Source organism: Ahaetulla prasina, chromosome 11, assembly GCF_028640845.1.
Source record: "Ahaetulla prasina isolate Xishuangbanna chromosome 11, ASM2864084v1, whole genome shotgun sequence".
NCBI lineage: Eukaryota > Metazoa > Chordata > Lepidosauria > Squamata > Colubridae > Ahaetulla > Ahaetulla prasina.
In genome coordinates this window covers 30,763,535-30,775,903 of record NC_080549.1, presented here as the reverse complement: position 1 = coordinate 30,775,903, position 12,369 = coordinate 30,763,535, and the positions used below count along the sequence as shown (strand labels likewise).

The following is a 12,369-nucleotide window of genomic DNA, read 5'->3' as shown; positions in this document are numbered from 1 at the left end:
AAAAAGATTGGCCATCAACTGTCCTAAAACATCAACTGTCATTTTATGTAAATATTCCTCAATTGGAATCAATAGTATATGTACTAATACGGATAATTTGGTGCCTAAGAAGAACAAGAGTAACAATATACATACTAAGGGTTTTTTCTTCTTCTTTTGGAACTTCATTTTACAAAATTAGGGATTTTATTATAGTACAATAAAATTTAGTCGTAAGTGTTTAAATGTGGCCTCTCCTTCTAATTTTCAGCTATTCTTCCTATCGCTTAATGGGTAGATTCTTCACCCTGGAATCATGTTTCTGCTCCAATGTTATTTTATCTTTCTCGATGAAAGAAATGAAGCTTTGAATTGAAACAGAGGTCAGGAAATGAGTGCATTTGTCATGGATGGTCTGAGAAAGTCCGTGTCTTACCTCCTCAGTCGCTCTGTGAGGTCCTTTCTTATCGCCTCTTTTTCCTCGGCCAAAGTGACCTTATCCTGTTTGAGCCTCTCAATTTGACCCCGAAGGTCCAGCTTCTCATTAATCATAGCCACTATGACAGTTTCTTTTCTGTAAATTTAGAAGAGCAGACAGAAATTAGCCTTCTAATTTCAGGCTAGGACTTATTTTCGAGGTAGGTCATATTTTTGGGGAAAACACGATATTTCTTACCTGTCCAGTTGTTCCTGCAGTGCCTGGTTCTCCCCTAGGAGCTCCTGCGTCTCTCCAGCTTGCTGCAGAACTCTGCAGTGGAGATGGCGGTTCTGCTCTTCCAAAACCTTTATTCTGTAAAATAGGAAGACAAGAGGGGAATTAGCCCCCTCAGATTTTCACTTGAATCATCAAACAATTTTACAATTAAAACTAACTAAAATACCCGGCACTTGGTTTGTTTTACCCAGTCTGACTTTTGAATGAATTGAGTTTTGCCGTTTCTGTTACCACAGCTACACTCCCAAGTTCTCCTCACAGGAACCAAAGCAGGAATGATTTAAATGATTTATTAGTTACTTTAGAAATGCTCAGTAAAAAGGACAAATCAGGAGATCCTACCTACATCTCCACTATATTCTTAAGGGATTTGATACGCTTCTTCGGTCTTAACAACACTACATTTAAGAGTTTGATTATTTAAGCGCAAATTAATGAATTTTTCCTTTCAGTATTTAGCATTACATAATCTATAAGTACCACAAAGGAATCTTCAGATCTTAAAACCTTTCTCCCCCCCTTTTTTTGGCTTATATACCAGAAAATGTACAAACCAAATCAAAACAATTTCCAAAGTTTCTAATGGGGACAGAAGACAACTGGGCAGAACCAAGGGGGAGCCGAGAACTGAGGTCAGTGAGCAGCAGAGGAGGAGATACAAGCAAGGACCTCCTAAATTCAGAGGATTTGGCCAGGAAAAGTCCTTATCAAGAGATTCATGATGTCTCAGACCAGGGGTGAAATCCAGCAGGTTCTGGAGAACCGGTAGCGGAAATTTTGAGCAGTTTGGAGAACCGGCAAATAGCACCCCTGGCTGTCCCCAGAGTGGGGTGGGAATGGGGATTTTGCAATATCTTTCCCCTGCCACGCCCACCAAGCCATGCCACAGAACCGGTAGTAAAAAAAAAAGGATTTCACCATTGCCTCAGCCTGATTCGTTAAATGATAATATGAAAATTTGTCATATTTAATAATGGATACTCAGAACATTCCCCAGAAGATTTAGATTGCTTACCTGAGGGGGACAGGTAGTGATGGACCACTAAGGAGGAGGCTCTTGGTGGATGGGGGGCAATTTGCTGGCATGTGACGTATTCTGCTGAAAAGCAATTGAGGACATGAGGACGTTGGGCCTGAGCATAGGGGAAACCCTCAAGCCGGGCTAATATAGACGCCCTCCCCCGAAAGAGCCAGGTTGTCAGGCTGCCTCTGATTATAACTAGGAAAGAATACACCTTGACTTCATTTGCAATAAAGAAAAGTACTTTTACTAATTCCAATCCAGATAGCAGCAGTGCAAAGTTGGATCTGAGACAAAATATGGCTAACATATCATATCCCCCCATTTGTCCCTCCTCCTTCAGGAGGTCAGGCTGGACTGGTCCAATGCCAGCTCCTTCTCGGCCCCTGTGGTAATCTTCCTCCGCCGGTCTCTAGCTGTCAATCATCTTAGGAATGCAGTCTCTGTTGAAAAAGCCCGCGCTCTTATCATGCAGCCATTAATCACCCCTCCCCCACTGTTATGTCAGCCAACACTCTTAAAAGGCCCCTTTCCCTTATCCTGTATGGTGCAATGATACATCTCATTTCCTTAACTATTTTACATTACAGAAAGAAGCATTTTACATTCTATCTACTGAATATAAATTGTACAAAAATTATGCGAAGATTGGAGTGGAGGCTGACACAGGTTTACTTCCATGATTTATGTCCTATACATATAGTGACCAGACGTCCCGCTTTTGGCGGGACAGTCCCGTTTTTTTAAAATTTGTCCCGCGGCATTCTGAAAAAGTCCCGATTGAGACTTCCTGCGGAGGCGTCGAAGGGGTGAGGGTGCATTTTGCGGCATCCGTTCATTTTAGGCAGAGCCGAATCTCCCCCCACCCAGGAGAGCGAGAGCGAGCGAGGGTCCTTGGCTGACCAGGAGGCAGAGTTTTCACGCGGTCAATTTGGGCTCCACTTTGCCTCTTCCGACGCTGCCTTGGCAAACCTGGGGCGGGCGGGGAGGCAGAGGAGCCCCCAAGACAGGAGATTCCTTCCAAGGGAGTGGCGAGGAGTTGGAAGAAAGGAGGGGAAGGGCGGGCAGGAGAAACCCCGCCGGCTCTGGTCCCCCGCGAAGAGCCCGCCGGCTGCCACGGATGCGTGTGAAGTCCCCGTCCCCACCAGGGCAGGTGGGGAGCACGTCAGGACCGTTTCTCCGGCTGCCCCCCATTCCAGCCACTCCAGCTGAACCCTCCGGAGGGCTCGCCCGGAGGCCAGCTCTGCAAAGCCAACTCTGCCCAGGGAAAAGGCGCCTTCCTTGAGGAAGCAGCCGGGAGCCTAGGGAAGAGGGCTCCGAGGGATGGAGGGAGGAGGGCAACCTGGAGAGTCCCCCTCTTGCAAGAGGAAGGAGCCGGCAGAAGGGAGGCAGCGTCTCACTCTGAGCAAATGGAGAGAGAGATCTTTTTTTGGGGAGGGGGGGTTGAGGGTGGCCGCGCTTGTCTTACACCGCCTTTGATCACTGCGCTGTAAAAGGGAAGGGAGGCAAAGCCGCGAAAAGTTTATTAGACTGCAACAACATCAGCATGTTCTTGGGTTGTTGTTGTTTTTTGGTCGTTGTCAACTTGTGGAACAAGGAAGGGCGTGGACTTTGCATTTTGCGGGGCGGGGCAGGGCGGGGAGAACTGGGCGCTGCTGTTAAGGGACCGTCAAGCATAGTTAGGCAGTTCAGATTTTTCGAGACAGAGATACCTGTAGGCAGGCCCAACTCTTGGGATCACATACATATACCTGTATTTAGCTTTAAGGCTACCAGATGATGGATGATGGATGGATGGATGGGTGGGTGGGTGGGTGGGTGGATGGAAGGAAGGAAGGATTGATAGACTGACTGACAGACAGACAGATACTGACAGATGTTAAGATTGACAGATGACAAATTTAACAGATTAGAGAGAGAGAGAGAGACAGACAGACAGAAGATGGATGGATGGATAGATAATAGAAAGATAGATAGATAGATGATTGTTAGGCAGACATATGATAGATAGAAAGATAGATAGATAGCAAGATAGATAGATAGATAGATAGATAGATAGATAGATAGATAGATAATAGAAAGATAGATAGAAAGATAGATGATAGATAGATGGATAGATAGATAGATAGATGAGAGACAGACATTAGATGATAGATAGATAGATAGATAGACAGACAGACACACACACACACACACAGACAGATAGAAGATGGATGGATGGATGGATACAAATTGAGGCGAGAAGAGGCCAGGCACCCTAACCTTTGACGTGAGTGACATCAAGTTGGCCACACCCACCCAGTCACATGACCAAGCCACACCCACCAAACAAGCCACACCCACAGAACCTGTAGTAAAAAATTTAGAACCCCCCCCTGCCCACCCCCCCGGTCAATGGTGTCCCACTTTACCAATGTTAAAATCTGGTCACTATACCTATACACAGTATTACGTTCCTCAGGGTGTCTCCAGAGGCCGAAGTCCAGGTTCTCTTCTGGTACCACTGGGGAACAAAATAGACTTCTTTAAAAACACAAACTTATTGACCGCAATTAAAGACATTCATTTTTATAGCCACACTTTTATCTGGGTTCTTTATTCCCAAAGGTTAGGTGCCAGCTGATATTTCTGGCATCTAAACTCTTCACACTTCCTGCTGAAGTTAAGTAGATAATGTTGTTTTTTAATTTTAATCCTTTTCATTCCAGGGTTGACTAATTACTATTCTAACTGCTGAAGTTAGGGTTAGGGTTATTATTCTTGCCACGGTTGTTAAGGGAACCATTAAAGTTCCTAGACTAGTAACACGGTTGTTAAGTATATTCTAATAAGTATTCTGCTCATTTTAATTTTATCCTACCTCTATTTGAGAAGTTCTTCATTCTCATGCCTGCTAAGAAATTGCCTGCCATTGTGAAACAGAAACAGCTCCTGGGCTCTTCCCAGTGGGGCCTTCAGCAGTCAGCACCTTGGGTGACCCACAGCAGCCCAGGAGACCTTCTATGACATGGGCGGAAGCCCAGGAGGAAGGGGTTGCAAGCCAAAACGGAGATCCTGGGAGGCCTCAGGCAAAGTCTGTGGAATAAAAAAAGAAAATGGGGTGGGTGGGTGTGAAATAATAATAATAATAATAACAACAGAGTTCGAAGGGACCTTGGAGGCCTTCTAGTCCAACCCCCTGCCCAGGCAGGAAACCCTACACCATCTCAGACAGATGGTTATCCAACATTTTCTTAAACATTTCCAGTGTTGGAGTATTCACAACTTCTGCAGGCAAGTCGTTCCACTTATTGATTGTTCTAACTTTCAGGAAATTTCTCCTTAGTTCTAAGTTGCTTCTTTCTTTGATCAGTTTCCACCCATTGCTTCTTGTTCTACCCTCAGGTGCTTTGGAGAACAGCCCGACTCCCTCTTCTTCGTGGCAACCCCTGAGATATTGGAACACAGCTATCATGTCTCCCCTAGTCCTTCTTTTTGTTAAACTAGACATACCCAGTTCCTGCAACCGTTCTTCATGAAGGATGCATGTAGTTGGATGAAGATGGCTCTTCTTCAAATTGAGAGAAAAGCCATGGTGCTGAAGCGCTTGAAGAAGGATCTTCCTGTCCGCTGTTGCTTGAGACTGTGATGTTGTCAGGAGCAAAATGTCGTCCAGGTAGCACAAAACGCGTACTGGAATCCTTCTGACAGATGCTGCCACTGCTGCTAACAGTTTTGTGAAGGTTCTGGGGGCCGAAGAAAGCCGGATATTGAAAATATCGGTTGGCATAGGCAAAGCTTAGGAACTTGCGATGCATCATAGGGAAGCCCCCCAAGGCTCCCTGGGGAACTGAGCACAGAATGTTCTCAAAGTGTTGAATGACTTGGGGGGGGGGATAAGAGGGGGGGGTGTTGGTAGGAGGGAAGGGGGAAGAGAGGAGGGAAGGAGGGAGGGAAGGAGGGAGACAGGGAGAAAATACAGTAAATGGAAGTGAAGGGATGCTTAACTGGCTTCCTACCTGAGCACCATGAAGACTGAAGGAGTTTGCTGCAGGCACTAGAGGTGACCTTTGACTATCTCTCTGTCCAAGGCTAAAGGGATCATGTGGATCACTCAGCTCCCTCTCAATCCCCCATCTCCCGTCCCTCTCTTCTCTATCCTGGATCCTCTCGCCCACTCCTTTCATAAAACTGATTGGCTTCCCTTCATTTCCTAGGAGATTTCTTTTGGGAGTTAGGAGATTGGAGGCAGACAGGGCAGCTGGGAATGACAGAGGCTGTCCGGTAGAGAATGGATGAAAAGATCCAGATTCCAAAGGCTTTTTGGTCCAGAGGCGGAAAATCTCTTTCCCACAAAGTGCCCAATTGATGGGGAGAAGGAAGGAAGGGGAAAAGGAAGCTGGGGTTGGGGCCCCATTCCTTGTGGGGGAGAGACTCTGAAGGGTTTCCACCTTCCTTTCGGAAAGGGAGAAGACGGGGGACCCTGGGGGAAGACACCCCACAGCCTCCCAGACTTAGAGCCTGACTCTTTCCCCTTGCAGCAGGAACGCAGCATCGTCCAGGCCCTCTCTTCCATCGCCACTCTGTTTCGGCTGAAGCAGAGTGGGCAAATGGCCGTCCCGGAGCCAGGAAACAAGGACCTCTACGGCCTTGCTGTCTTGGTAAGTCCGAGGGAGGCAGGTGGCAACTGGACTGGCAAGCAAAGCAGGAGGGAGAGACAGGAGCAGGAGAGGGAGGGGAGACAAGCGGCCCCTGGACTCTCCACCTGTGGCCTGTGCAAAGGGTCCTTATCCTGGGGCTAACTTCCCTTTTTACTGGCAGGGAAGCTGGAGTAGAAGGGAAGGTCAAAGGGGGCTGGGAAATAGAGGCAGGGGTGGGCCGGAGCAGCCTGGCTGACTTTCCCTTCTCTCCCCTCTTGTTTCTTGCCAGGCTCTGATGGAGGACAACAATCTGAGCAGCTTCACGGCAGGACTGGCTGCTTTCCTGGCCATTTATGACATCAGGTCAGCCTTTCCTTTCCTTTGCCTGCTGTTCTCTGGGGGAAGATGAACCCCAGGGCTGTTCCCTAAGATGGGCACTCAGGTCTCTTCTCCCCTTTCGTCTCCCAGCAAGGTTCCACCGGCCATGATCCCAGAAGTGGAGTCCCGGCTGCTGGAGATGTTTCGGGTCGTGTGGTTGTCCTGCATGAAGATCGGGCAGGAGACGGTGTCAGAGGTACCAACAACCCAGGAACATTTCCGGGACTTCCTTCCTGGTATGGGAATGGCTGGGAAGAAGCTCCACACGTCATCATCTCTCTTTTTCGTTTCAGGGGGAGAAGAAGTTGCTGGGGGAGGCCTTTGGCCTCATGCTTCGAGGGCTCCTTCAGCAGTGTGCAACAACACCGCACATCATTTTCATTCTGAAGGTAAGGGCACCGGAGTCCCAGGGAGCTTGAAGGAAAATAGGGCCAGTGGAAACATTCCCTGAGTCAGGCGTTAGAACTCCAGTGAAATGTTCCCATCTATGGGAATAATCTGGGGGGTGGGTTGTTCTTGAGGACAGGCCTGAAGGCTCATGGGAATTGGGCTTGTCCCAAGAGAGGTTTCCCTTCATGCAGGGAGCTCTTCACAAAGAGCTTTAACTGCAAGGCTCCATGGCCAGAACTGCAGAGGAGAGACCCAAAGGGTTTCTGGGGCCTTTTGCTTGAAAGGCCAACCCAAATCCAAAGAGCCTGGGATTTCAGGAGCTGGGAGTAACCGTAGAGGGAGAGGGCGACCTTAAAGGCCCAAATTGCACATGTGTGTTTTCACCGTGAGATTCCCGAGAACAGGAAGTTCCAGTCCAAAGGCTCTTTTTTTGCTCCAATTCCACAGCACTTCGAGGAACATGGCTGGGAATGTTTCTCGTATGCCTGGGACCAGCTTCTCTTCTGTGCGGCCCATCAAAGCACCATCAACATATGTAGCAAACTGAGAATCGGACGGTGAACTTTGGGTTCCCCACTGTTTTTGGGACCCCCTCCTCCTTCAACCTCTTGCTGCTCATACTTGTATGGAGGGGCCCCAGGGAAGACGGGAATGGCTCTGCAAGACACTTGGGCCACAGGACGATGGGCTTCTTTATCTCTCTTGCAGCTCACTGAAGCTCAGCAAGCGTTTCCACACTTTCCGGTGGGTATTCAGCTGCCTGAAGATCAAGACAGCTTCATCAATGAAGGTAACTGGCTTTTGAAACATTAAGGTATATTTGTGTGTGAAGGTATCATCACATGAAACACAACAAGCCCCCATATTGTATCCCACATGGTCTTTAGATACTCAACTTTCAGCTGGTCACTTAACGACTGTTCAAACTTCAGACACTCTGGAAATATTGGTACTTATGACCCGTCATCAAAGCTACAACTGCTGCACCAACCCTGCAGTCCTTGGATTGCATTTTGGACGCTTGGCCATCACTCCACAGGGTCTAGGACTTTTCGTCTCTTACCCTAGGCCACGAAGCCTTCTTGTCAGCCTCCACTCCACTCTTCATTTACTTTTAAATGATTATATCAGTAGATAGAATGTAAAATGTTTATTTCTGTATTATAAACTCTTAGGATCATGAGATGAATCATACCACCATCCGGGGTAAGGGAAAAGAGCTTATTATTAGTGTCGGCTGACATAACTGGGAGGAGGGGTGATTAATGATTGAGTGTTATCAGCGCGCGCTTTCCTAACCGACACTGCATTCCTGAGTTGACTGACATCCAGAGACTTGTGGAAGAAGATTACCACGAGGGGCCGTGAAGGAGTTGGCATTGGACCAGACCAGCCTGACCTCCTGGAGGAGGAGGGACAATTGGGGGGATATGATATGTTTGCCATATTTTGTCTCAGTTCCAGCTTTGCTTGGCTGCTAACCAGACTGTAAAAGTAAAAGTACTTGTTTCATTCCAAATGGAGTCAAGGTGAATTCTTTCCTATTTGCCGTCGGGGTAGCCTGACATTAAGCTGGAACTCACCATGTCTACCAACCAGGATTGCAATCGCAATACCGGGGAAGAAACCCAAATGTGATGGAAGGACTGCCGGCTGAGCTGGGGAGGCGTCCGAGGAATTTTGCTGACACTTTTAACCCCGAGCTGGAAGTTTGCAGAGCTCGTGGATTGAGCAATTAAAGCTGGAAGAGGAAAGGTGGGAACCAAGTGCAAGAGTTTCAGCCTGGAGTAACAAAAGAGAAAAGAAGGACGTGAGACTTTCGGATTGGCAAGGAGAGAGAGATAAGAGACAGACGCCAGCTGGAGGAAGCCTTCGCCTTTTTCCGTGAGGTGAAAGTAAGGCTAGCTGTTCGCCAAAGGTATGAATCCTGTTCAGTCCTCCAAGGGGAGGGAAGAGGAAGAAGAAATTACAAAGAGGCCCGTTAGAGGTGATTTCCAGGGTGGTGAGATTCCTGAAGAGACGGAAACTCTCTCCCAGAGGAAGCTGAATTGGATGGGGCAGGCGCCACCTGCTGACCATGCAAGGCCAGCAGGGGAAGGAAAAGCCAAAATTCCTCCCATATTAGAAAAATTTGATGGAGATGCGAAGGAGCTGGAATTGTTCCTGGCGATAGTGAATGACCACATGTTAGACTGGGGGGGAGATTATTGGTCACAGGCAGCACAAGTTAGAGCTGTGACCCACAATTTGACCGGAAGAGCAGCTGCATGGTTTGTGTCGTTGTATAAAAACCACTCCCCCCTACTGCAAAATTACGAGCATTTTATTACGGCACTAAGGAGGAGGTTTGAGGACCCCCTGGCGGAGCAGAAAGCCAAAGGTCGAATGAAAACCATCAGGCAAGGGAGGAGACCGGTGGCTGATTATACCCAGGAATTCAGTGATCTAGTCCCCTTGATGAGAGGGTGGTCGGAGGTGATCCTGGTCGACTTTTCTCCACCAACTTCTCCTGACACTCCTGACACTTCTCCACCAACGTTCCTCCTCGGGCGATTCTCCTCTGACTTTACGGCTGGTCTTGCCACCATTATTAAGCGGGTAGTTGCTCCTCTTAAGTAAGTCACAAGGTCGTAAAGTGAATCCAGCTACCTTATGGACTTCATTGGTCAGGTTGCAAAAGAGGATTGCGTGACTCTGAGACACTGAGACCGCCATAAGTAAGAGTCAGCTGCCAAGCATCCGAATTTGGATCACTTAGCATGGGGATGTTGCCCCTTTTTCCAGTGCCGTTGTAACTTGAATGGTTACTAAGTCAGTCACAAAGTCGCTAAGTGAATCTGGCTTCCCTGAATCTCAGTTGCAAAGCAAGGCAGCTGTTCAGTGAGCTTTCACCCACTTTATGACCAGTCTTGCCACCATTGTTAAGAGAGTAGTTGTAGCTCTTAAGTGAGTCACACAGTCACATTGGGATACTGCAATTGTCGTGAGTGTGAAAAATGGTCAACAGTGGCATTGCAAATTTGAACGGTCACTATACGTTACGGTCGTATGTTGAGGACTATCTGTACTGTTGATGGCAATTTGACGGCAATCCTTGACTTACAACTGTCATGGCCAGCCGTCACGATGTCGTATATTCGTACCTAAGATGGTGGGCGGTGGGGGGGAACAGCGGCCCAACTGCAGGATGAGGTGTGGGGTGGGGTGGGGAGAGAGCAGAATATCAATTTATTTGATTATTTTCTTCATCTGAAAAGGGGGATTGTTTTATCTCCCCTCCCTCCCTCAAAGTCCCCATTTTGTCCGTATATTTTGATATCAAGATATGCAGATTGAGATTCCTATGGAAGACTTTGAGCTCCATGCAATGACGGGAGCTGTTTGAAGACCCAAAAGCATCTTTTTCTTTTAGCATCTTGTGGTTATGGCAGCATTCAAGGCCTGGGCCAGAGTCTTCATGAGACTGTAATGCTGGTAGTGATTTGGCATCCGGATCCTGTTCCTTTTCTTCTGGGTCTCCAGGGGGGCTTTCTGGGTGCATCTTCTGTGGCCTTTGACAGAAAAGACGTTCTTTGAAAGAGAAAATAATGAACTTGAGACTTTTGTTCCACAAAGAAATGGGGTTCAAAGGCATCATTGTTCGGCCTTTCTTTTGCCATATAAGTAAAGTTTCAAATACTATGGATGTATTTGAAAAGTTTGTGCTTCTTTATTTCATACCCTATAAAATTTGTGAGGATCCAGACTTTCCCTTCAATGGGTCCTGGCAAACGAAGAAGTGTTTCATGGAAAGGAAGAATTCTGTCCCAAATGAAATCAAGTTCTATGAAGTGGACAAAGACATTGACTTGTCTTCACTTACAGAGGGCCTCCATGAGGGCTGCTATATATCCATGTGTTGAGAATCGTTGTGATATAACAGCACAAATTCCATTCCTGACAAGCATAGGAGGGAAAGTCCTCATGAAATTCTCTGTGTCTGAAGCAAAGAGGCCAATAAGGGTCCATCTGAAATGGAGGAGCAGTTGGACACTGGCTGGGTACTGGATCCCTTCTTTGGGGAGCATCTGGTGGAAAAAGGGGAATTGACTTTTATCACTCAGAGCCTCTCCAGCTGTTTCCTCATTGATCTGAAAAAGCAATGAAGAATGCTGTGTTATATTTGGGGTCAGATCAAATCCAAAATATTAGATTTTAATAAATCCAATCTGGTTCTCATGAATGAATTAGAATAATTTATTAATAATCCTCATGTGATTCATAATAACAGGGGCAAAGTTCGAATTAAATCCATCATCTAGAATTGAGAGGTTTGGGGGCTCCATGCTTGAAAGTGGTCCCGGAGGGAATACACGGCATCTGCGGCTGAAGAAACAAATAAATCTGATATTTGTTTGCATAGTGACGAAGGAGAAAATCCCAGGGGCCAATTAATGCTAGAGCATGTCACAGATCTGAAATAGCTGCCTGCTGAGTTGGGGACCAAAATTTACTTTATCTTGAAAGTTAATGCTCGAGGGCCCCACACAAAAGGGCTGATGCAATAGTGTGGCCAAACTCCAAGTTGCCGAGGCTGCTAATCAACCCAGAGATACAAAATAACAGCTTAAAAAGAAGGAAGCCTAACCAGCCAAACAAACTAGGATTCATTAGCAAAATCGTCTCCGGTTTATTCAGCAATGTGTGAATTAGCTAAATTTTGATGCAGGGCTTTAATTCCTGACAGAAGGGAAGAAAGTCAAGCAGGATTTTTCAAATTTGGAACTTTAAGATGATGGGACTTTAATTCCCAGAATCTCCTGGCCAGTGAATCCTGGGAGATGAAGTCCAGGCATTGTTGGGAGGGGAATTCTGGGGGTTGGAGTCCATTCATCTTAAAGTTTGAGAAACTCGGATGCAGGCCCACAACTCTCCACATGTTGCCTCCATTTTTGGAAAACTCCATCCTGTGTGCAAAGGGGCCGCCTGGCCCATCATCCCCTGCCTGACCTGAGGGGAATCCCCCCCAGGCCCTCCATGCAGGCGGAGGGGAGAGAAGGGCTCTGGAGGCCACAGGAGCCCTCAGGCCCAAAGGCAGAAGGAACCAGAGGGGGGCTCAGCCTGAGGGCCTCCTTCGCACATCCACCCAGGAAGGGGAAGGTTCCCAGCCACCAGAAGGAGGGAAACGGAGGGAACCTATTTTGGAATCTCCGTCCGGCTTTTCAGGGCCTCCATGGACTCCGCAGGCCTCATTCACACACACACACACAGAGGCTGCCCTCAAAGGG

At 47.4% G+C, this 12,369-nt stretch overlaps 1 protein-coding gene across 1 annotated transcript in view; it reads left to right on the top strand.

Annotated features, from left to right (window-relative positions):
- Nucleotides 1–7,736, top strand: part of LOC131204986 (uncharacterized) — a 218,388-nt gene extending 210,652 nt beyond the window's left edge. The window contains exons 3-7 of the mRNA XM_058196728.1: nucleotides 6,236–6,355; nucleotides 6,624–6,697; nucleotides 6,803–6,908; nucleotides 7,006–7,101; nucleotides 7,550–7,736. Of these exons, the coding sequence (XP_058052711.1) occupies nucleotides 6,236–6,355; nucleotides 6,624–6,697; nucleotides 6,803–6,908; nucleotides 7,006–7,101; nucleotides 7,550–7,663 (510 nt within the window). The 3' untranslated portion in view covers nucleotides 7,664–7,736. The remainder of the gene's footprint in view (nucleotides 1–6,235; nucleotides 6,356–6,623; nucleotides 6,698–6,802; nucleotides 6,909–7,005; nucleotides 7,102–7,549) is intronic.
- Nucleotides 7,737–12,369: the final 4,633 nt, after the last annotated feature.